Here is a 25,774-nt window from a genome sequence, read left to right as displayed (position 1 = left end):
TGACCTCTCACTTTTTTCATGGATGATGTCCTTGATGTCATTCCACAACTCATCTAGTCTTCGGTCACTAGCGTTCAATGCATCAAATCTATTTTTCAGATGGTCTCTAACTTCAGGTGGGATATGCTCGAGGTCATATTTTGGCTCTCGTGGACTTCCTCTGATTTTCTTCAGTTTCAGCTTGAACTTACATATGAGCAATTGATGGTCTGTTCCACAGTTGGCCCCTGGCCTTGTTCTGACTGATGATATTGAGCTTTTCCATTGTCTCCACAGATGTAGTCAGTTTGATTTCTGTGTGTTCCATCTGGCCAGGTCCCTGTGTATAGTCGCCGTTTATGTTGGTGAAAGAAGGTATTTGCGATGAAGAAGTTGTTGGTCTTGCAAAATTCTATCATTCGATCTCTGGCATTGTTTCTATCACCAAGGCCGTATTTTCCAACTACTGATCCTTCTTCTTTGTTTCCAACTTTTGCCTTCTAATCACCAGTGATTATCAATGCATCTTGATTGCAAGTTCGATCAATTGCAGACTGCAGGAGCTGATAAAAATCTTCTATTTCTTCATCTTTGGCCCTAGTGTTTGGTGCGTAAATTTGAATAACAGTCATATTAACTGGTCTTCCTTGTAGGCATATGGATATTATCCTATCACTGACAGTGTTGTACTTCAGGATAGATCTTGAAATGCTCTTTTTGACAATGAATGCAACACCATTCCTCTTCAAGTTGTCATTCCCAGCATAGTAGACTACATGATTGTCAGATTCAAAATGGCCAATACCAGTCCATTTCAGTTCACTAAACTAATGCCTAGGATATCGATGTTTATGCGTTCCATTTCATTTTTGATGATTTCCAATTTTCCTAGATTTATACTTCGTACATTCCAGGTTCCAATTATTAAAGGATGTTTGCAGCTGCTTCTTCTCATTTTGAACGGTACCACATCAGCAAATGAAGGTCCTGAAAGCTTTACTCCAACCACGTTATTAAGGTCGACTCTACTTTGAGGAGGCAGCTCTTCCCCAGTCATCTTCTGAGTGCCGTCCAACCTGAGGGGCTCATCTTCCAGCACTATATCAGACAATGTTCTGCTGCTGTTCATAAGGTTTTCACTGGCTAATGCTTTTCAGAAGTAGACTGCCAGGTCCTTCTTCCTAGTCTGTCTTAGTCTGGAAGCTCAGCTGAAACCTGTCCTCCATGGGTGACCCTGCTGGTATCTGAATACTGGCGGCATAGCTTCCAGCATCACAGCAACACACAAGGCCCCACAGTACAACAATCTGACAGACACGTGGGGGACTGAAGGTTCTAGCCAGGACAATTAGGTGATTATTTTGTGTCAGGAGCCTGCACTGTCCCTCCAAACCTCGAGAGCCCATCACCAGGCCTTTCTTCCACCATCCTAGGAGGTAATGACCTCACATACTCAAGTGGCCTCTAAGTCATACTCATCTCTTCCCAACTCGTTCTGTGATGTCACTTTGGTGGATTGTGCTCAGCCACGGTGGGCGTATTTGTTGTTGTTGTTAGGTGCCATTGAATAGGTTCTGACTCATGGCAATGCTATGCACAACAGAACAAAATACTGCCGGGTCATGTGCCATCCTCACAATCTTTATGTTTGAGCCCATTGTTGCAGCCATCGTGTCAATCCATCTCGTTGAAGGTCTTCCTCTTTTTCACTGACCCTCTACTAAGCATGATGCCCTCCAGGGACTGCTCCCTCCTAATGAATGAAAAGGCTGGACAATGAATAAGGACGATCAAAGAAGAATTGATGCATTTGAATTATGGTGTTGGCAAAGAATACTGAATATATGATGGACTGCCAGAAGAACGAACAAATCTGTCTTGGAAGTACAGCCAGAATGCTCCTTGGAAGCAAGGATGGGGAGGACTTTGGACATGTTATCAGGTGGAGCACATTTACACCATGGAAATTGGCAAACACTACAGGGTTTATCAGCGCTCCATGATGCCTGTTCAGTTCCTCTGCCCCAGATGCTGTTACTCTACCTCCCTCCAGACATCACTACCCCTTACTAAGCTTCTGCTCTGCATTTGCTGGGAGCAGCCTTTGCTGATGCTGCTGGGAATACCTAGTACCTGTTTTTCTGTTGAATTGGGTCTATACTACCAAAGAATTGTCATATACATTTTCAGAAAACTGGTTTGTTTATGTTACATGGTATTGTATAATCCTGGTCTTTCAGCTATGTGGTTTTCTGTCTCATTTTATTCGGAGAGTTTGCCTCTAGTCTAAAGAGTAGTGTCTGAGTTTCTGTATTGTATCAGGTTAGAGGCCATCACTGGCAATTACCATTTTTTATGAAGATCTCCATTTTTAGATCTTCCAAGAAAAACTGCTTTTTGCATCCGTCTTATGATTTGAACTTTTAGTAACTACTTGGAGAAACTTTGGTATAAATTGGTCTATTTAAAAAATATACTGAAAGAATAGGTTGTTTATTTTGATTGGTATAACACGACCTTAAAAAGGGACAAAGTATTCTTAAGAAATTTCTTTTCTAAAGGATCCTATAAAGCATGAAAAAGATAGGGTTATGAAAAAGTAATAATCTCCTACCTCCGGATGGTATTATTAAAATTAGATTATAATATTTATTCAAAGAACTTACTCTGATTGGTTTAATGATAAATAGGAACTTATATAAATAAAATAGTCCTAATATTCCCAGGAATTAATGAAAATGAATTAGTTCTGACAAAGGTTTTTATGTTTATGTCAACCTTGAAAACAAAATCTTTTTAAATAACTTAAGCTAGATATTATGTAATGTGTTTTATTTAAGGAAAAGGGGTAATTTTGTCTTAAAGTAAAACTAGCAGTTCCAAATGGGAAAAGTGAGGCATATAACAAGCCTGGAGGGGGAAAAAAATGGCTAGCCAAGAACTGATGGATTCAATTACAAAATTGTTAAAGACCTTTGGTATTTACTGGGTAGATCCAAGGTTGTGATAAGAAGGGAAAACTGCTTATGAAAAGAATAATAAAAGGGAAAGAAATTAGTTATCTTTTGCCTTTCAAAATGCCTTGTTGTTAGGTGCCATCAAGTCTATACTGACTCATAACGACTCTATGGACAACAGAACAAAACAATGCCTGGTCCAATGCCATCCTCACAATCATTGCTATATTTGAGCCCATTGTTCCAGCTACCGTGTCAATCCATCTTGCGGAGGCTTTCCAGTCTTTTGCTGACCCTCTGCTTTACCAAGCATGATGTCCTCCCGGGACTGGTCCCTCCTGATAACATGGACAAAATACGTGAAACAAAGTCTAGCCATCTTTGCTTCTAAGGAGCATTCTGGCTGTACTTCTTCAAGACAGATTTGTTCGTTCTTTTAGCAGTCCATGGTATATTCAATATTCTTCACAAACACCATAATTCAAAGGCATCAATTCTTCAGTCTTCCTAATTCACTGTCCAGCTTTCACACGCATATGAGGCAACTGAAAACACCATGGCTTGGGCCAGGTGCACTTCAGTCCTTAAAGTGAAATCTTTGCTTTCTAACACTTTAAAGAGATCTTTTGCAGCAGACTTGTCCAACGTAATATGTCGTTTGAATTTCTTGACTGTTGCTTCCATGAGTGTTGATTGTGGATCCAAGTAAAATCAAATTCTTGACAACTTCAATCTTTTCTCCATTTATCATGATGCTGCTTATTGATCCAGTTGTGAGGATCTGTGTTTTCTTTATGTTGAGGAGTAATCCATATTGAAGGCTGTATTTTGATCTTCATCAGTAAGTGCTTCAAGTTCTCTTCACTTTTAGCAAGCAAGGTTGTGTCAACTTAGTATCGCAGATTGTCGGTCTTCCTCCAGTCCTGATGCAGCATCCTTCTACATATAATCCATCTTCTCGGATTACCTGCTCAGCATACAGTTTGAATAAGTATGGTGAAAGGGTACAACCCTGACGCACACCTCTCATGAATTTAAACCATGCAGTATCCCCTTACTCTGTTAGAATGACTGTCTCTTGGTCTAAGTACAGGTTCCTCATAAGCAAAATTAAATGTTCTGGAATTCCCATTCTTCGCAATGTTATCCACAATTTGTTATAATCCACACCATCGAATGCCTTTGCATAGTCAATAAACACATGTAAACATCTTTCTGGTATTCTCTGCTTTCACCCATGATCCATTCGACATCAGCAATAATACCCCTCATTCCACATCCTCTTCTGAATTTGGCTTGCATTTTTGGCAGTTTCCTGTCAATATTCTGCTGTAACCACTTTTAAATGATCTTCAGCAAAGTTTTACTTGTGTGTGATATTAATGACATTGTTTGATAATTTCTGCATTCTGTTGGATCTCCTTTCTTTGGAGTGCGTACAAATATGGATCTCTTTTCCAGTCAGTTCGACAGGTAACTGTCTTCCAAATTTCGTGGCATAGACAACTGCGCGCTTCCAGGGCTGCATCCATTTGCTGAAACATCTCAGTTAGTATTCCATCAATTTCCAGAACCTTGTTTTTCTCCAATGCCTTCGGTGTAGCTTGGGCTTCTTCCTTCAGTATCATCGGTTCTTGATCATATGCTACCTCCTGAAATGGTTGAAAGCCAACAAATTCTTTTTCATGCAGTGACTCTGTGTATTCCTTCTACCTTCTTCTGATGCTTCCTGTGTCATTTAATATTTTCCCCATAGAATCCTTCAACATTGCAACTCAAGCCTTAAATTTTTTCAAAATGCCTAGGTCAACTTTAACATATACAAATGAACTGGAATGACCCAATCTTATCTCTACCATGAGTCAAAAGAGAGGGAGGTTGGAGCAGAATCAGGCCTCCCCTGACCCCAGCCTCTGAGGCCACGTGGCTTCAGGAAAGCTTTTGAGGGACCCCTCCCAACTAGATAAGGACCTTTTTAAGACAAAAGAAAATGATGTCTTACTGTAGTTATCAGAAATTAGATGGATACCCATCATAAAAGAACTGTACCCCTTGCTGTCTAGTCAACTCCAACTCATAGTGACCTTATGCAACAGAGTAGAACCTTATGCAACAGAGTAGAACTGCCCCATATGGTTTCCAAGGAGCTTCTGGTGGATTTGAACTGCCAACCTTTTGGTTTTTAGACAAGCTCTTAACGACTGAGCCACCAGGGCTCCAAAAGAACTGTGAACAAGTTCTGTTACCGGGGAACTCTAAAAAGTCAACAGAGAGCAATCACAATGAGACACACCTAAATAGCCTGGGGAAATGTTTCTTTCCATCTCTAACCAGAGATGTAAGGTTATATCCATATTGATGAATTGGTCAGGCTGAACAGAGACGTTGTGATTGTCTAAGAAGTTGCTAAAAACTTAAAGAGCTAAAGTTGGATTTGGGAAAATACAGAAAATGGTAGAAGTTTAAACGAAAACAAATTTTATTCCAACACTGATTATATTTTATGGTATACAGGATATTACAGGATATTAAACTGAATTAATAAATATTCATCGTAACTTGTACTTTTGCTTTATTTGCCACAGAGAAAGGATACAGATATACATTCGGGTCCACTAATGAGTGTGCTCATTTTTTCCATTTAAAGGGCCATGCTAGAAGAAATATGCAACAAAAACAATACTAAAAAGATTTATTAAAAAGGAATTTGATATGGTCAAAATTTTATCTTTTTGGCTAAAATTTAATAGGTTAATTTATGAGATTTTTAGGAGCTTTAATGTTAAATAACAGATAAAACAAAAATTAGACTTCTCACTGTTAAAATAACAAACTTCTCTTTGATTACTGGGTTGAAGGGTTAACATATTCTTTGTGCAATCTGCCTCAAAGGCAAGGCTTCAATATCTCATTAGAATAAATTCCTGGATCAAAAATCAGGCCACATGGCTTTGAAATAAAGCTTTTACCTTTAAGATCTTCAAGTATTGTTTCCTATAATAAACTATAATAAACTCCTGACAACTTTCCATAGAAAGCCACACGCAAAAAAAGTTGCACTTTATAAAAGAAAAGTGCTAAAGGTTTATTTAACATGTTATAAATTACATGCACTATGATGTCAAAATCAAGAGAAAGATCTGCTTTTCTTGGAGTTAAAATTTATATGCTAGTGTTTTCTCTTATGTTTTTGCCTAATATTTTACAACAAATGCATAATATTATGTCATAACTTTATTATTTTTTAATTGCCAACTTGGTCAGAACTTTGCTTCCTTTCAATCTAACATCATCAAAGCCAATGTTTTAACTGGAGAGTTCACATCACTTACCCAGGGAGTTTTTTTTACTATTCAGATATTTAGAGACTTGAGAATCTTGGTATATTATTGGTATATCCTGAGTATCTGACATTATGTCTCAAGATTATTATCTATTGTATCTGAAGCTCTTTGAAAATAAGGTTAATCATTATATTTATAGATATTTTTGTCTAAAGTTTTTTTTTTAACTGACTTTATTTGGCTTTTCATTACTTTTGTGATTAATTTCTATCAGGTCTTTTACTTTTAAGAGTATTACTTTATAAATTAATCACAGCCATATTAGATTTTGTCATCTGCAGATAAGTTCTAATATTGCTGATTTGCTGAAAACATTCGACCAAAATATCTCAACAAAAAAGATGGACTACACCGGACTTGTGAAAATGACTGTGATATTTTGAATGTGGATACCACTAGACTGAATCAAGATATCCAGAACTCTTACATAGAAGCTGTTAGGTTCACAGACTGTGGCTGATCCAGAATCACAAGGAACAGAAATTAACTACATAGGACTGAATGGACTACAGGATTACTATGGATTTTGTGTGGGAATATTGCTGATGTTTTAAGGTCCTACCTTTGGGATATAAGAAAACATTTTCCTCCTTTCTCCTAAATTATCTAATGAAAGAGTTGATATTATAACACTCGAATTAGAAGTTCCTAGTGGTAAACGTGGAAACCCTGGTGGTTTAGTGGTTAAGTGCTACAGCTGCTAACCACGAGGTCGGCAGTTCAAATCCAGCAGACACTCCTTGGAAATTTTATGGGGCTGTTCTACTCTGTCCTATAGGGTCGCTATGAGTCGGAATCAACTCGATGGCAGTGGGTTTTTTTTTTTTTTTGGATTGGTAAATTTAGCAAAGTCATAAAGACCATAACTAGAGAAGTGTCTGAAGTTCGAGCTATGATTTTACAAAATAGAATGGCATTCAGGTTTCCTGCTCAGTCTCCTGAGGAACAGTTTTGTGCCTTAAGAGACGAATGTTGCTGTGTTTATATTACTACACCACCTGAAGTTTTGCAGAATGTCTTTGCTGCTAAGGCACATAAAAAGCCATGACTGATGCTAGTTATGTATAAACAAACATCTCATGGGACTATGTTCCTTGAAACAAAGAACTTAGGTTCATGATTTCATGGGTTATTTCAAACAATTGGCCTAATGTTGTTGTTAATATTTTTGTTCTACCTCCTAGTTTGCTGTCCATGTTTCTGGTTTTCATGGAAATTGGGGTAACCCACACAGACCATTGCTCTTAGGTGTCCTTCTGAACCTTGAATCTTTGAAAATCTGGTGCCTAAATGCCACTTTTGAGTCAAACAATTGTCCAGATAAAACAGTAAGACCATTTGCTCTGGATGTTGTGCTTTTTTAAAGAATTCAGTCTGTTTCAGGAAACAGACTCCAAAGATCAGACTGGGAGCTATGTTTAGGGTAAATCAGTAATTATTTTAATTGATCTTAAGACAATGTATAAAATGCCTCTCTAATGTTTGTAAACTGAAGAAAATCAGAGCAAGTCTATGAGAGCCAAAATATGACCTTAAGTACATCCCACCTGAATTTAGAGACCATCTGAAGAACAGATTTGACACATTGAACACTAGTGACCAAAGACCAGGTGAGTTGTGGAATGACATCAAGGACATCATACATGAAGAAAGCAAGAGGTCATTGAAAAGACAGGTAAGAAAGAAAAGACCAAGATGGATGTCAGAGACTTTGAAACTTGCTCTTGAGTGAGTGTCGAGCAGCTAAAGCAAAAGGAAGAATTGATGAAGTAAATGAACTGAACAGAAGATTTCAAAAGGCAGCTCGAGAAGACAAAGTAAGTATTATAATGACATGCGCAAAGAGCTGGAGATGGAAAACCAAAAGGGAAGAACACACTCGGCGTTTCTCAAGCTGAAAGACTTGAAGAAAAAATTCAAGCCTCAAGTTGCAATAGTGAAGGATTCTACGGGGAAAATATTAAACGACACAGGAGGCATCAAAAGAAGATGGAAAGAATACATAGAGTCATTATACCAAAAAGGATTAGTCGATGTTCAACCATTTCAAGAGGTGGCATATGATCAGGAACTGATGGTACTGAAGGAGGAAGTCCAAGCTGCTTTGAAGGCACTGGTGAAAAACAAGGCTCCAGGAATTGATGGAATTATCAATTGAGATGTTTCAACAAAACAGATGCAGCACTGGAGGTGCTCACTCGTCTATGCCAAGAAATATGGAAGACAGCTTCCCGGCCAACTGACTGGAAGAGATCCATATTTATGCCTATTCCCAAGAAAGGTGATTCAACCAAATGTGGAAATTATAGAACAATATCATTAATATCACACGTAAGCAAAATTTTGCTGAAGATCATTCAAAAATGGCTGCAGCAGTATATTGACAGGGAACTGCCAGAAATTCAGGCTGGTTTCAGAAGAGGACATGGAACCAGGGATATCATTGCTGATGTCAGATGGGTCCTGGCCAAAAGCAGAGAATACCAGAAGGATGTTTAATTTTTTGACTATGCCAAGGCATTCGACTGTGTGGATCATAACAAATTATGGATAACATTGCAAAGAATGGGAATTCCAGAATGCTTAATTGTGCTCATGAGGAACCTTTACTTAGATCAAGAGGCAGTTGTTCGGATAGAACAAGGGGATACTGATTGGTTTAAAGTCAGGAAAGCTGTGAGTCAGGGTTGTATCCTTTCACCATACCTATTCAACCTGTATGCTGAGCAAATAATCCGAGAAGCTGGACTATACGAAGGAGAACGGCGCATCAGGATTGGAGGAAGACTCATTAACAACCTGCATTATGCAGATGACACAACCTTGTTTGCTGAAAGTAAAGAGGACTTGAAGTACTTACTAATGAAGATCAAAGACCACAGCCTTCAGTATGGATTGCACCTCAACATAAAAAAAAAAAAAAATCCTCACAAATGGACCAATAAGCAACATCATGATAAACGGGGAAAAGATTGACATTGTCAAGGATTTCATTTTACTTGGATCCACAATCAACAGCCATGGAAGCAGCAGTCAAGAAATCAATACACGCATTGCATTGGGTAAATGTGCTGCAAAGGGCCTCTTTAAAGTGTTGAAGAGCAAAGATGTCACCTTGAAGACTAAGGTGTGCCTGACCCAAGCCATGGTATTTTCAATAGCATCGTATGCATGTGAAAGATGGACAATGAATAAAGAAGGCCGAAGAAGAACTGACGACTTTGAACTATGATGTTGGCAAAGAACATTGAATATACCATGGACTGCCAAAAGAATGAACAGATCTGTCTTGGAAAAAGTACAATCAGGATGCTCCTTAGAAGCAAGGATGGCAAGACTGCATCTTACATACTTTGGACGTGTTGTCAGGAGGGATCAGTCCCTGGAGAAGGACATCATGCTTGGCAAAGTACAGAGTCAGTGGAAAAGAGGAAGACCCTCAACAAGGTGGACTGACACAGTGGCTGCAACAATGAGCTCAAGCATAAGAACGATTGTAAGGATGGCTCAGGACAGGGCAGTGTTTCGTTCTGTTGTGCATAGGGTCTCTATGAGTCAGAACCAACTCGACAACACTTAACAACAACAACAACATTTGTAATCAAATTTTCATCACCCTCACCCCACCCCATCCCTTCTATGCAGAAAATTATGTACTTGAAGAAACCAGGTTCTCAGAGATCAACTTCACACCTTGAGTCAGCTTTTTGGGAAACCAAGTAATTCCTCTAATGTGGCCTTTCTCTGTACTCACCCTAATTTAAAATCACAGAAGCAGGGTATCTGAGTGGAAAAAGACACACTTAAAATATGGATCAAAGAATTTGTATGAAAATTCATGATCAGAAGAAAGGAATGTGTGAGGGCACCCTAAAACTGAGGCCCTTGGCCTAACTAAAATGGCTAACACAAGGTCAAACTCCATTTTGTCTTAGACTCTACTTCTGTCATGGCTGTTGGTGAGTAAACTAGGGAGGGGCAACTTGCCCTCAGGAAGAACACTCAGTATGTTTTAAATAGATGGACCAAAGACCTCCAACAGGCAGGGTCCATCCTGTATTGTCTTGCTAATCATGTATCTTTTGCAACTCTTAACTGAGTGTTTTTCTTCTGCTTTTGGTCATCCAGGAGGTCTCATGCCTTAAGCTGCCTGGACTTTAGATGGCATTGCAAAAATGTCAAACAGTAAGTACTGTTAATCCTTAATCCAATATTCTAAAGAATATTTTTCACAGGTGAGAGGCACCTTTGATAAATGGAAACTAGACTCTCCAGGCCTGCCTGATTTCACCCCAAAAGTAATGTATATTGGAGGGGACATCAGTTAAAGGGCTCATTAGAATCCCACTGGAATAGACTGAACCTTGCCCTCGTCACCCATCTGTATGCAGCCAAACTGTGGAAGGTGTTAAACCTTAGATATGTTTGTCACAACTTAAAAGAACTAAAGCGCTCATCTGGACTTGCCAATCATCTGGAAGCCTAAAATTGAAGCTGAAACGCCCTAGTGGGCAGAAGCAGATGCGCCCAAGGTTGCAGAGTAAGACCTCTCACTCTTTCTGTAGACTACAAGCCCCTGAGCTCGATGGACTTTAAATCCTTATTGCTTTTGAGGCTGCTTTATGTTGGGAACTTGGGTTTATTGACTGGTAAGAATTTTCCATACAGATTACTGATGTGTTTGCTCTCTGTTTTTATATACATTGCTATCCTTCTGCTAGCTGCTATATTATATACACCGTTAGTATTATTCCTTGTTCTCATACTATTCTTTTTCATGCTAGTAAGAGAAATACTTATTGTCTGTTTAACCTTTATTTTGCTATTCACCCCATTATTTTACCAGAGTTATTATTGGCCTGTGTTATAAACACTTGCTGATGCCCTAGCCCTTATCTCTTTCTTTGTTGCTACTCTTCTGCTCCTCCGGTTACCTACAGTGTCATTTCCTGCTTTAAGACCTTGAGCGGGTATGCCAAAAGGCAACCTGGCTTCATGTACTCCCTATGTCTGATTTACCTGTCCTTGACATCTTTAGCTGGTTATCTTAAGGTGCTGGATCATGGACTGAATCCGTATTATCTACTGGTCTACTAATCAAATGTTGTCTGATTACTCAGAACACCAATTTAATACCTATAAAGAGAATCACGTACTCATATTTCAGATGGACTTGATCTCACTCCTTAAACCAGCCATTTTAAAGCCAAGTTATTCCTTAATGCAGCTCACTCTATATGTCATTCCAAGATTAACACTGCAAAAGTAGAGGCTCCAGCTATGGGATGGTGAAGATTTTGGACGGTGCCCGGCTATTTATAAACAGTGTTTGGGGTCTTAAAGGCTTATTATAAGAAGCAGCCATCTATAACAATCTCTGAAAGCAAGCAACAAAATAAAGTTTTCTTTCTTCAAACATATTCTAAAAATGCTGTCCTACTGGGAAATATAAATCCAAGTCCATGCAGAAGAAAACACTCTCCCCAAAAATGGTAGTTGATAACGTGATCAAAGACTTTCTCAGAAATTCTTGATCAAAAAGTGGGAATGAATAAGAGCTTCAAAATAGAGGTGCCTGGCATATTTAGGGTGGCTGGTCTAGGAGCAGACCTGACTCCATTTGTTATAAGCTCCTGATTCTGCATTCCTGAGGATGTAACTTTGACTTCTTCCCATTCATATGCATATGACTTGGGCCTCTGGCTGGGTGGAACCAACAATGTGGTTGCATCTAGGCAAGCCAGGGGAAGCCTGGGCAAGCCCAGGCAAGTCCAGGAAAGTCCAGAGTCTTGCTAGGAGGTTCCTGATTCTACCTTATAACTCTCCCTGCAAAGCAGCTGCCCCTTGGATTCATCGGTCTTCACTCTGTGTGGACTAACATCTCCCCATTTGGATGTTTCTCATGCTTTCAATAAATCTTCTTGTTTTACTTTAGCAGAGTCTGAGAGCTTCACTGTGCACCACCACCTACTTGTGGTATTTCTGTTATAACAATACTAGATAACTAAGAATTTGATACTGGAGAGTGCGGTGCTACTCTAACAAATACCTAAAATGTGGAAGTGGTTTTGGAATTGGGTCACGGGTGGAGGCTGGAAGAGTTTTACGGTAACTAATAGTATGAATCGGAATTGACCTGATGGCAATGGCTTTGGATTCTTTACATACATATATATATATATATATATATATATGTAAAACCTAGATTCCCTTGAAGAGACTGTTGGTAGAATCATGGACATCAAAGGCAGTTCTGGCGAGGGCTCGGAAGGAAGGAAGGAGAGCTATAGGGAAAGTCTCTGTTGTCTTAGAGGACGCACGCTGTGCCGTCAGCAGACTATTGCTGGACGTGTGGACATGAAATGTGCTTCTGAAGAGGCTTGAAGAGAAAATGATGAACATGTCATTGGACAGTGGAGGAAGGATGATGCTTTTTACGCAGTGGCAAAGAACTTGTCTGAATTCTGTTCAAATGTTTGGTGAAAGGCAGAGCTTAAAAGTGATGAACTTGGATATATGGCTGATGAGATTTCAAAGTAAGATCTTAAAGAGGCCGTGTAGTTTCTCTTTGCCTCTTACAGTAAAATGTGAGAGGAAAGAGATGAATTTAAAAATGAACTATGCAAAATGAAAACAAAACTTAAAGATTTGGAAAATTCTGTTGAACAAACTCAGGGCACGTGTTCTAGAATTTTCACCAAGGATATGTTTACTCAATCTTTTGTTAAAGAGATTAAGCCTGTGACTGGTGGATCTAACCAACTACCACAGCAGAAAATCCATCAGCTTAGACTGAAGAGAACAGATAGAGGATAAAAGGAAAGAAAGTTGTTTGGCTTTTGGAATTCTATAGGCAAGAAACAAGCCAAAGGAGCCACATCTGTTGTCCTCCAAGAAAAGAAAAGGACCATCCCTGGAGAAGTTTGGAGATTAGCAGAACTGTTCAAGGAACATGGGAAGCAAGGCTGACTCAGGTTCAAAGAGTGGAGCCACAACCTCCTAGGCTTCAAAGGGTGGAGCCACAGCCTCCCAGGTTTTAAAGGGTCAGATCTTCACCAACTTGGTTCTGGAGTGTGAGACTGCCCTTCAGGTGTGCCCAGAGGATGGGGCTACTATCCAAAGCTGAGGGAGTGAGGCTGCCATGCCCAAGGGGCAAAAGAACAGGGCCTGCTGGGGCCCAGAGGGTGGGGTCACTACTCAGATCGTCCAGTAGAATGTTGTTGTTAGATGCCATTGAGTCAGTTTCGATTCATAGCAACCCTATATACAAAAGAACAAAACACTGCCTAGTCCTGTGCCATCCTCACAATCATTGCTATGCTTGAGCCCATTATTGCAGCCACTGTGTGGCTCCATCTCATTGAGGGTCTTCTTCTCTTTTGCTGACCCTCTACCTTACCAAGCGTGATGTCCTTCTCCAGGGATTGGTCCCTCTTGATAACATGGCCAAAGTACGTGAGGCAAAGTCTTACTATCCTTGCTTCCTAGGATCATTCTGGCCATACTCCTTCTAAAACAGATCTGTTTGTTCTTCTGGCAGTCCATAGTATATTCAATATTCTTTGCCAACAAAGGCATCGATTCTCCTCAGTCTTCCTTATTCATTGTTCAGCTTTCACATGCCTATGAGGTCACTGAAAATACCATGGCTTGGATTAGGCACACCTTAGTCCTCAAAGTGACTTTTTAACACTTTAAAGAGGCTTTTGCAGCAAATTTGCCCAATGCAGTACATTGATTTCTTGACTGCTGCTTCCGTGGGTGTTGATTGTGGATCCGAGTAAAATTAAATCCTCGATGACTTCAATATTTTCTCCATTTATCATGATGTTGCTTATTGGTCCAGTTGTGAGGATTTTTGTTTTCTTTATATTGAGGTATAATCCATACTGAAGGCTGTTTTTTTTATCTTCATCAGTAAGTGCTTCAAGTCCTCTTTGCTTCCAGCAAGCAAGGTTGTGTCATATGCGTATCGCAGGTTGTTAATGAGTCTTCCTCCACTCCTGATCCCTGTGTTCTTCTTCATGTAGTCCAGCTTCTCGGATTACTTGCTCAGCATACAGATTAAATAAGTATAGTGAAAGGATACAACCCTGATGCACACCTTTCCTGACTTTAAACCACGCAGTATCCCCTTGTTCTGTTTGAACGACTGCCTCTTGGTCTAAGTACAGGTTACTCATGAGCACAATTAAGTGTTCTGGAATTCCCATTCTTGGCAATGTTATCCATAATTTGCATAGTCAATAAAACAGGTAAACCTTTTTCTGGTATTCTCTCCTTTCAGCCAACATCCATCTTACATCAGCAATGATATCCCTTGTTCCACATCCTCTCCTGAATCTGGCTTGCATTTTTGGCAGTTCCCTGTCGATGTCCCTGCTGCAACCACTTTTGAATGATCTTCAGTAAAATTTTACTAGTGTGTGATATTAATGATATTGTTCTGCAGTTTCTGCATTCTGTTGGACCTCCTTTCTCTGGAATGGGCGCAAGTGTGGATTTCTTCCAGTCGGATGGCCAGGTAGCTGTCTTCCAAATCTCTTGGCATAGATGACTGAGTGCCTCCAGCACTGCATCCATTTGTTGAAACATCTCAATTGGTATTCTCTCAATTCCTGGAGCTTTGTTTTTTGCCAATGCCTTCGGTGCAGCTTGGACTTCTTTCTTCAATACCACTGGTTCTTGATCATAAGCTACCTTCTAAAATGGCTGAACGTCTAAAGCCGAGGGAGCAGAATTGCCATTCCAGAGGCCTAGAAGGTGGGGCTGAAGCCCAAGGCTGAGGGGCCTCCATCCAGAATCCAGAGAGCATGGCCAACATCCAGAGTCTGGAGGGCAGGGCCATTGCCCAGGTGGTCTCAGAGAATAGAGGATTATTTTCAAGCCTTGTGAGTTAATGTAATTTGTTCTGCTGGGTTTTGGACTTGCCTGGTGCCTGTTATCCCTTCTTCCCCTCCAATTTCTCCCATTTGTAATGGAAACATCTGCCTTGTGCCTGTTTCACCATTGTCTTTCGGAAACAGGTAATTCGTAGCCTAGATACAGGTGTACAGACAAAGGGGACTTTTGCCCCAGGCTGGCATACGCCTAAAGTCTCACTGATATTTGATTTCGATGATTCAGAAGGTGAGATTTTGGACTTGGAGTTGATTTAAGACTTTCGAGATGATGTGACGGGGTCAATGCGTTTTGCATGTGGGAAGGACATGAATTTTGGAGCACCAAAAGATGAATGAATTGCATCATTCCCACTTAACAGATGAGGATACGGAGGCAAAGCAATGCTTCCAAAACTGAACTCCAGCCCAGCCTCAGAGCCTGCCCTACGTACGCGGCGTGCGCACGTGGCTGGGGCTCTGCCTCCGGCCTCAGGCTCCCGCCACTCTTTCTCCAGGTTCCCTGCAGGGTTCTCTACTTTTGGTTCACCACAAATTCACACCTGCCACTGCCACTCCAGCTCTAGAAGTGATCTGTGGTCTCGGCCACTACATGTTACAGGCTCTTTCTCCAGTGGCTCATTCAGAAACTCCCCCACTGCCTCTCCCACCCGGTGCTGGGCACAGCAACGCCCAAGCGCTGTCTTACTGAGTCCTCACAGCAGCCTGTGACCTGACTGTACAGACAAGGAAGCTGGGGCTCAGAGGGGTGACCTGCTCAGCTAGTACCCAGGTCTGTCTGGCTCCAAAGCCTGTGACCATGAGTCAGCGTGGTCTCATAGGTGCCCCTTCCCCCTTCCAACCCACTTGCAGCCCCCTCCCCAGAAGTCAGGGCAGAAGAAATGGACAGGATGGGTGCACTGGTAAGTCACCCCACAGCTCTCTCTCGACCCGACCCATGTTACAGGCAACCCATGGGGGAGCCTCAAAGACCGAGGAGGAAGCAAATAGCCCAGTCCCACCAGGGACTTAAAGCGATGGGGGGGAGGCATGGAGCTAACCTTGAACTTGAAGGTAGTTTCTAGACCCATCATTTACTCAAGACCTTGGACATAGCTATCACGTGCTGGGAGCCTCAAGGAAGCCCCAGCGCAGGACTCATTCATGGTAGAGATGGGTGCCAGGTACCTGTGGTGTGTGTGATGAGCCAATGCTGCACCAGGTGGCCAGCAGCCCCTCAGTGAGGCCTGCACGGTCACCCTGCACAGAGCCCCGGCGCCTGGTGGACCTGGTTGCTGCTGGCCCCCCCCCGCGCCCAGCCCTCCTGCAGCACGAGGAAGACGCTGGGCAGCTGGGCTGCTGTACACAAGGTATAGAAGGAAGCAGGGAAGCAGGTCCCAGGGGCCCATGGGGCCTGCGAGTGGGCCCTTGTAGCTACACACAGGATTTGCATAGCAAAAAGAATGGAAAGTAGGTGGGGCCAGACGTAGGTTACTGGGAGCTATGTAGGGTGTCTGAACAGGCCAGCTTCCTAAGCAAAGCGGTGCTTGGGGATGAGGGGGGAGCCTGGAAGCCACCCCTGCACAGCCATGCATAGGGGCCACATTGCAGGCAGCACACCCCCTCTGGAGCTGAGATGGTGGGTGCTGACACCAAGCAGCCCCACACCCTCCCCTCCTAGGGCCCACCAGTACCTAAGACACTTGCAACGTTGCTTCCTAAGAGCATGTCAGCGATGACCGAGGGCACCACCTGCCTGTGCAGCGTCAGTGCCACACTTGAGGACTTGAACTCCTTGGTCACAAAGGCGAAGTGGATCACATCCCTGCAGGTGGGCAGAGACAGGCGAGGGGGCACTGCCTTTCTACCGCTCACGTCACTGGTCCTTGGCCTCAGGCTCTGTGGCTCATGGGCCATGGGGCAGCCCCTTCCTCTAGGGTCCTGGAACAGTGCCAGTGCCGTGGCTGGTGGCCCAGCAATCCTACCCCGGCAGCTCCGCTGTGAAGTCGTGCCCCTCGCTCCTCACACACACAAAAAAGCAAATTTTACGACTGTGTTGCTATAAAGACCAATATAGGCCAGGCTGCATTCCTTACTGTATGTCCTTTTCTTCTGATTTTAAAATAAATTAAAATGAAAGAGCTTCCCAGGGGCCTCAGAGTGTCACAGACTCTCAGCCTGGCCTCCTGAGACTGGCAGAAGGTCGGCCCTGCTTGCCAAGTGCAAAAAAGGTGCCTTCAAGATGGCCCGGGCTGCACAGGTGTGAGGGCGACAAGGGAAAAGCCCACCATCCAGGGTGAGTAAGCTTTGTGGCCGTTAGGGACCAAGTGGTCTTGTGTGTGTGTGCGTGAATGTGCAGGTGCGCACATGTGTATGTGTGTGTGCACGCCTGTGAATGCATCGTGTGTGCATGTGTGTGTGGGTGTGCACACGTGTATGTGTGTGGGTGTGTGCACACCTGTGAATGCATCGTGTGTGCATGTGTGTGTGGGTGTGCACATGTGTATGTGTGTGGGTGTGTGCACACCTGTGAATGCATCATGTGTGCATGTGTGTGGGTGTGCACATGTGTGGGTGTGTGCACACCTGTGAATGCATCATGTGTGCGTGTGTGGGTGTGCACATGTGTGTGGGTGTGTGCACACCTGTGAATGCATCATGTGTGCATGCGTGTGTGGGTGTGCACATGTGTGTGGGTGTGTGCACACCCGTGAATGCATCATGTGTGCATATGTATGGGTGTGCACATGTATGTGTGCACACCTGTGAATGCATCGTGTGTGCATGCATGTGTGTACACGTGTGTATGCATGAGTGTTCATATACGTATGTGCATGCACATGTGTCACGAAGGTGTGTACTCGTGTGAGTGCAAGTGCGTGCGTATGTGTGTGCATGTGTGTGCATGCATGAGTGTGTGTGTGTACATTCGCATGTGTGTGTCTGGTGGGTGCGTGAACATGTGTATGTGTGTTTGCATGTGCATGCGTGTGCATGCGCGAAGCCGGGAGCTGCGGAAGGAAGCACTGAGCTCACCTCACTGTGATGCGCTCCTCGGGGTTGATTTGAAGCATCCTCGGCAGAAGGAAAGCCAGCGTGTCAGCGTCGGGGACCTTCCTGTCCTCTATCTTCCTCAGCACATCCTGCAGGCCGTTTGGAAGCATGCGGAGAGACTTCCGCAGAAGCATGGCTTCTGTGTTCTGTCGGAGACAGAGGACAGGGCTCCGTGCCGGGCCCTCACTGCAGCGCAGGGCTGTGCTGGGGGCAGGAAGCCATCAAGGGGACAGGCAGCCGTGGGCTCATGTGGGCCAGACCATGTGTGGGAGAGATGGAGGGTCATGGGGGAGGGGGCTGAGGGTCTGCTCTCTAATCCCAAACCCAGCCCATTTAACAGAAGGTGAAACTGAGGCTTGGGGCAGTAGAGCACCCTGCGCAAGGCCACATTCAGTGGAGGTTGGGGTGGGGCCCATGGCGCTCTAATACGGAGCCCTTGTTCTTTCCAGTATGTCACACGGCCCCCCAAAGAGTGAAGGACCCTAGCTTCCCTGTGGGTCTTCAGAGGTGAGCGGCGAGGGGCTTCACGGAGGCAGAGCCAAGTTTCAATACAACCACCACTGCAGTTACTATACCCTAGAACCCAGCAGACCTGTTTCTAGTGCCAGGCTCTGGGGGAGTTCTAGGGGGGTGGCCCAACAGCGGATGGGGGTACAGCAGAGCATCCCAAGGTGGCCCAAGAGGGAGCAGGCTGAGGCCAGCTCCCTGCACCCCTTCCCGGCCAGGATGCGCTCGCCCCTGCAGGCTGCGGTGGGCAGGGCCGCTCCCAGGGGTTTGGGGCAGGGCAGGGGCAGCTCACCTCCACAAAGGAGCAGCTGGCCATGTCGAGAAGGATGCAGCCCAGGGACCAGATGTCAGATTTCTGGCTGAAGGAGAGGTTCAGGGCTTCAGGGGCCATCCAGGACTTCTGGAAGGGGTCTGTTGGCAGGAGCAGGGTGGATGCAGAACAGAGATGAGATCTGTGGGGAAGCTCTCTCCATCCTGACCTCTGTTACAGGCTTGGAGCCACCTCCCTTGGCCCCATCACCTTTCCAGTGGGAAGAGGCCTCATCTCCCCTTGCCCTCCGCCCCTAACATCTCCTGAGGATTTTAGGACCCAGTGAAGTAATCCACCACCAGCCGGGGCCTGGTTTCCAGTAGGCCCTAGTCAGCCCAGGCTGGCTTCCTGTCTTCTGAAGTCTTTTTTTTCCCTCCACAGGTTAACATTTGGGGGTATCACAACCATTACTTTGCTTCTCGGAGCTCTTACAATGTTGGGTATCTTTTGATCCCAACATCCACCCCCGACGGTGACACTCCTGCTCAGTTACAACCAGATAAGTGGGTCTCTGGAGTCCACCCAAGCCCCGGGTATCTACAGGGACTTTCTGAATAAAGAGAGGTTTGGTGCTGCCTTGTCCCAGCCTCCCGAGTGGCCACCATTCCTCCCCCTGCCTGCTGGCCATCTACGTCCTTCCCCCACAGCCCCCCTCCACTGTCTTGGTGATGCTCAGCCACCTTCCTCCACCCGGATCTTCCATTTGGCCTTGTCAGTCATCAGTGCGTTGGAGCTCAAGTCCTGTAGTTTGCAATGGTTGTTGTTGACCAGGAGGATGTTGGAGGGCTTGAGGTTCCTGAAACCGAGAGGTGAAATCCTCCTCTGGGCGTCAGCGAGCATGCCTTTGCCACAACACCTGGGGCTGCCTTGGGTGGCTGCTTGGTGGGGCGGGGCCCAGCTGGGCCTCAGGACAAAGATAGGTGGGGAGATGGCTGGGCCCACGTGTGCGAGTGGACCTTACTCCCTGCCTCTGCCCACCCAGGCCTGGGGGAGCAGCCCCACCCCTCTTCCCTCCTCAGTAAAATGTCCCCTTCTCAGTCCACTTTTAAAATAACTGTTTCCTATAAATAGAAAATATGCTCAGTTATTTTAAATTGGAAAAAAAAAAAAAAAAGAAACTACAAGTAGGAAAACAGCCATCACTGAGGTTCCTCTGTTAACAGCCGGTTTACCTCCTTCCAGGTCTTTACTATGAGTTTCTTTTGGGCGCTTAGATCATTTTTTAGATGTTCAAGGACGCCGACATTGAATCCTGAATATTTCTCTTTGCACATATGATCCCCGTGGTGTCCCTCTCCTCATTTCGCTAAGATATTGACTTTCAATTTAAATCCGTCACCCCAGGGCTCCTTCTCTACACCCCCTGCAGACCACGGCTTCCAGAGCCTCCAGCCGACTGTGTGCAGGTGGGCAGCTCAGGAGGGGTACTGCCGCACGCTGGCTGTCCAGAGGCCACAGTGGCAGCACCGTCTCCCCTTGCAGTGCCGTGGTCTGTTTTCTTTCCTTTAGAAAAACCTGCCAGTAAGCTCACACGCCACGCAGCTGTGTGTGGTAAGGACGCCTCGGGAATGGTGGTTCCGTGCAGGAGGTGCTGTGGAAGGGGTGGTCCTCACACTGGCTGTGCTGGCTCCATGCTCCTCTCCCTAGGTCCTGCCTCGGTACTGAAACCCGAGGGGATACAGTGCCTTTTCTCTTGCAGCAGCCTGGCCACTCCCAGGTGGGCCCCAGTCACCTGTGAATGATGTCCGACTGGTGAAGGTATTCCAGCGCGTCCAGCACCTGGCCCAGCACGTTCTGCATCCACTGGGGAGGAAGCAGGGACAGCAGGATTGGAAGGGGCTGAGGAGGCCTGGTGGCACAATGGTTTAGCACTCAGCTGCTAACAAAAGGTCAGCAGTTCGAACCCACCCAGCCTCTCCATGGGAGAAAGACACAGCCATCTGCTCCTGTAAAGATTACAGCCTAAGAAACCCTGTGGGGCAGTTCTACTTTGTCATACGGTGGCACCCAAGCACAGGCAGGTTCCTGGAGTATGGCTCCCTGCCTCTGCCATTAGGTGGCGCCATTCACAGCAGCCAGCAGTGGTGGTTATTCTCAGTGCGTCTGCCCAGATGGAGGCCTGATGCTTGTCCAGAGCTCCACTGGGAAGGGGTCCCGCCTCTCCAGAGGATGTCTGATTCCCTCAGGCTGGAGTGCCTCTCCAGAGACAGGGATGCTCCCTGGCCTCCATACCCTGCACTCGTCTCATACTGGGGACACTGGGGACCCCCACCCCCGACCACTCTGTGGCCCTCACTGCCCAGCACCTGCCCAGAGCTTGGGGCCCATCAGCCTTGTGGGCATCAGAAATGTTGAAGTCTTCGGTGCTTACTTGAGACCTGCCTCTCAACGTCATCAGAATTAAAAGAGCCCTGAGAATGTTCTGGAAGAATTTTGTATCTTGTTTCTAGGGCAGTGATTTTCAAACCGTGTTCCTCGGAACCCTGGAGGCCACAATGGTGCTTCAAAGCCACCCTGGGGCGTCAGAGAGGGGCTGGGTGTGCAGGACCCTGTGCTTCCCCCCACTCTGCCTTCCACCATCTCCCTCCCCCAATTAGACTCTGTGGGCTTCCTGGGCTTCTGAGTAACATTTTGTTTTTTAAAGGATTGCACCACTAATAGAAGGTTGGAAACCCACTCCAGAACCTGCCCCTGAGGCCACGGTGGGAGTGGAGCTATAGGCCCCTCAGAACCCTTCAGAGGACCATGGTGCCCAAGGTCCACCAAGCAGAGGTGTTGTCAGGGCCAAAGCAGACAATGCTCATTTGGAGTGAGTCACAGACCTAAAGGCGAAAGTGAAAACCACCAAGCTTCCGGAAGAAAACTGGGGAGAATAGCTTCATGACCTTGGGGCAGGAAAGCCTTCTACGGCAGGACTCAAAAGCCACTAACCATAAAAGAAAATATTGATAAATTGAACTTCATTAAAACTAAGAACTTCTGTTTATCAAAAGACATCATGAAGAAAGTGAATCAGCAAGCCACAGACCGGGAGAAGGTGCTCTGCACGCTTGTATCCAGAACGTATCAGTAAGAAAAAGATGAGAATGACCCAATTTTTAAAATGGCCAAAAGACTTGCACAGGCATAAAAGAAGATATCCAAATGGCCAAAAAAGTGCTTACCACCATCTTGCGAAGGAAATGCAAATTGAAACCGCAATAAAATATCACTGCCCACCACCTGAAAAGCTAAAATTAGAGACTGACACTGTAAAGTGTTGGCAAAGATGTATAGCAACTGGAATTCTCAAGCTGGTGAGAATAAAAACTGGTTCAACCAAACAACTTTGGAAAATTGTCTGGAATAAGTACTAAAGCTAAACATGTGCCTACTTCACAACCCAACAATTCCACTCCTGGGTATTTATCCGAGACAAATCAGCACTTAGATCCACCAAGAGACATATCCAACCACGTTCATAGCAGCCTCATTCATAATCACCAACAACTGGAAACAATCCAAATGCCCATCAAGACTAGAACAATTGAAGACACTGTGGTATATTTATACAATGGAGTAGTACCAGGCGATGAAAAGGACAATTTACTGATACACGAAACCGCATGGGTGAACCGTAAAAGCCTTAGACGAGATGAAAGACACCAGATACAAAGATGACATGCCGTATGATTTCATTCACATGAAGTTCAAAAACAAGCCGGACAAATCTCTGAAGACAAGATGTCTAACCATGATTACTCAACGGTACAGTGGAGTATTGACTGCAACCTGCTGGGGTTCTAGGAATGTCTATGTCTTGATCTGAATGAAGTTACTGGGTGTAGGCATATGTAAGAATGCGTCAAGCTGCACACTTAAGATATTCACATGTTATATTGTTGTTGTTAGGTGCCATCGAGTTGGTTCTGACTCATAGCAACCCCATGGACAACAGAAAGAAACACTGCCCAGTCCTGCCCCATTCTTATAATTGTTGTGCTTGAGCCCACTGTTGCAGCCACTGTGTCAATCCATCTCATCGAGGGTCTTCCTCTTTTTCGCTGACCCTCTACTTTACCATGATATCCTTCTCCTGGGACCGATCCCTCCTGATAATATGTCCAAGGTATGTGAGATATAGTCTCGCCATCCTTGCTTCTAAGGAGAATTCTGGCTGTACTTTTTCCAAGATAGATTTGTTCATTCTTTTGGCACACATTATAGTACACAATAATCAATACATACCTTGAAGGAGAAAATCAGGCCAGATCGCAGTAGTGCCTGCCCTCCCCAATGTCCCTCTGCCCATAGCTGTGACCCCGAGAGACCACAAGGTCCAGATGGTCACCAGGGCCTGGCGTCCCCAGAAGGCTGCTTTACCTCAGGGTCAATGATCGTCCTTGTATTCCTTTTCTTCTCAATGAACTTCTGGAAGGTCTCCTTATTGTACTCCATTACCAGGCAGAGGAACAGAGAGGAGATCTGTGGGAACATGGAGGCCTTTAGCCGGGTGCTGCAGCTCCGGTGGAGGGAAGCTTCACCTCCCCCAGGGACTCTCCTCTGCTGGGGAGAGCATCCACTCTCTCCCGAGTTCACGCCCCACCCCCAGTCCAAGCTTCAAGCTCCATGCCTACCAAGCTACTTGGACTTCTCCAAAGGCTGGGCGGCCTCCCACCTGTGTGCAAGGCTCCCTCTGCCTGGGCCCCCCCATCACCCTCTTGGTGGGGATAGCTCTACTCATCCTTCAGGGCTTGGCTTAAATCACATTTCCTCCGAGGAGCCCTCCTGGAACCCACCCCAGCTCCAACTCAGGGCTCTTGAGGACCCTGTGAGCCCTCCATAGCGAAGTGTCCTTGAGAGCACCAGGGCCCAAAAGATACACAGGCTCAGTGAGTGCATGCAAGGATGTCCCCTAATAGTTTTCCAGGGTCCAGTGGAAGGGGAGGGAGCTCTGGTGGCGCAACAGTTAAGCGCTCAGCTGCTAAGGAAAAGGTCTGTGGTTCCAACCCACCAGCCACTCCTCGGAAGAAAGATGAAGCAGTCTGCTTCCATAAAGATTACGGCCTTGGGAACCCTATGGGGCAGTTCTACTCTGTCCTGTAGGGTTGTTATGAGTCAGAATCAACTCGACAGCAATGGGTTTGGTTTGGCTGTGGATCCCCATGCAACTGCGTGGCTGTGGGAGAGCTCTTTACCCTCTCTGAGCCCCAGTGCCCCCCAGGAAAATGAGCTCCTAGGGCCTGATGGTGGACATGATGCTGGTTGTAAACTGTGCAGGACCCACAAAAGTAAGGAGTCAGGAGGCCCAGGAAAACCTGGGTGGCAGTAACAGCAGAAAGCAGGGGAGCTAGCTCCTCGCACTTGCTCCTCCGGCTCCCCGTTCACAAGTGCAGGCCTCTAATCCTTGGGCTGCAGGACAGGGCGCAGGGGTCAGACACACCTGGCTGGTTAGACACACCTGGCTGAGCCTCCTGCCTCACCACTTCCTAGTGGGTAACCTAGAGGAACTCACTGTTCTCAGCCTGTGTCTCCTTCTGTAAAACGGGGACAGTAACCATCGAGGTTCTAGGGGGTTCACGTGAGATCATGCACAGAGAGCGCACGTGTGCTACTTGGCCCCAGGAGGTGCTGAGTCAGGGGTAGCCTCATTCAGGGTCCCTGCCATGGCCACTCCGAAGCCGTTACAATGGGGTTGAGGCGGCTTGGGGCTCAGTCTGTTTGGCCCTGCCCACTGCACATAGCTGAGCCTGGAGGAGCCCGCCCCAACCCACCTGGCTGTCCCATATGATGAACAGCTCCTGGTAGATGGACAGGTGTGCATGCTGGAGCTTCAGCAGCGGCATGAGCTGCAGGGAAGAAAGGAGAATAAGTGGAGAAGTTCTGGAAACACCGCTTCCCAGTTTGTGCTTCTCCATCACATATCCCAACACAAACGCCAGCATCCGGCTCCAAGCACCACAAAGAGTGGGCATAGGGAGGCCACGCAGCCTGGTGGTCAGGAGCCAGATGGCCAGGGTGGGTCCTGCCTCCAGCAGGTGCTGGCTGTGCTGTGTGACTGAGGGGAGAAGGTCAGCCTCTCTCGTGACAGTGGTGTCTGCCCCCAGGGATTAAGGGAGCAGATGCGGATAAAGTGGCAAGTCTGTAGGAAGGCAATCAGTGCCCTCAGTGTGGGCTAGAGAAGGGGGTGCAGCCAATGGGAAGCAGGACTAGTGGTCCACTGCTCACCTGACCTCCTGGGTCATGTGGCTGGAGGTCAGAGTATCCCAGAGCTGCAAGTGCTTTGAAAAGGAAAGCAACCAGGCAGCAGGAATAGCTGCTTCACACACTACAAACTAGGAGCCAGTGGACAATGCTTATGGTGGGAGATTAGGGATGGACGCAGGCTGCCCAGCGGGTTCTGGAAAGGAGCTGGGAAGAGTGAAAGCTGGGATAGGTAAAGGAACTACGGGTGGTCTGTGAACCTTCCTCTCCCCCTTTGTCAGAGTGTTGCCTAGCAGAGACCCTTCACCGTGACCCGGTCACACTGCAGACTCAACAGATGCTTGTTGGCAAAGCTCATGAGCTGGCAATTCCAGGAAGAAGAAGCAAAAGACCATTTACTATAAGTGGTATATCTAACCCCAGGTGAAATTCAAGAAAGGCAATGTCATGGATTGAATTATGGCCCCCCAAAAATGTATCAGCTTGGTTAGGGCACATGTGGTTGTCCTCCGTTTTTAATTTTCCTATGTGTTAAAAATCATAATCTTTGTCTGTGGTTAA

General features: G+C 45.6%; 1 protein-coding gene across 1 annotated transcript in view; it reads right to left on the bottom strand.

The window, feature by feature from the left end:
- Nucleotides 1-25,774, bottom strand: part of STKLD1 (serine/threonine kinase like domain containing 1) — a 44,133-nt gene that overhangs the window by 11,653 nt on the left and 6,706 nt on the right. Inside the window, exons 6-12 of the mRNA XM_064290863.1 lie at nt 24,784-24,858; nt 23,393-23,494; nt 20,763-20,833; nt 19,711-19,826; nt 19,013-19,131; nt 18,196-18,359; nt 16,854-16,984 (exon numbers count right to left, since the gene is read on the bottom strand). Of these exons, the coding sequence (XP_064146933.1) occupies nt 16,854-16,984; nt 18,196-18,359; nt 19,013-19,131; nt 19,711-19,826; nt 20,763-20,833; nt 23,393-23,494; nt 24,784-24,858 (778 nt within the window). The remainder of the gene's footprint in view (nt 1-16,853; nt 16,985-18,195; nt 18,360-19,012; nt 19,132-19,710; nt 19,827-20,762; nt 20,834-23,392; nt 23,495-24,783; nt 24,859-25,774) is intronic.

This window comes from Loxodonta africana, chromosome 9 (assembly GCF_030014295.1).
Source record: "Loxodonta africana isolate mLoxAfr1 chromosome 9, mLoxAfr1.hap2, whole genome shotgun sequence".
Lineage (NCBI taxonomy): Eukaryota > Metazoa > Chordata > Mammalia > Proboscidea > Elephantidae > Loxodonta > Loxodonta africana.
Note: the sequence above shows the minus strand (reverse complement) of the source record. Positions and strands in the feature narration are given on the sequence as shown.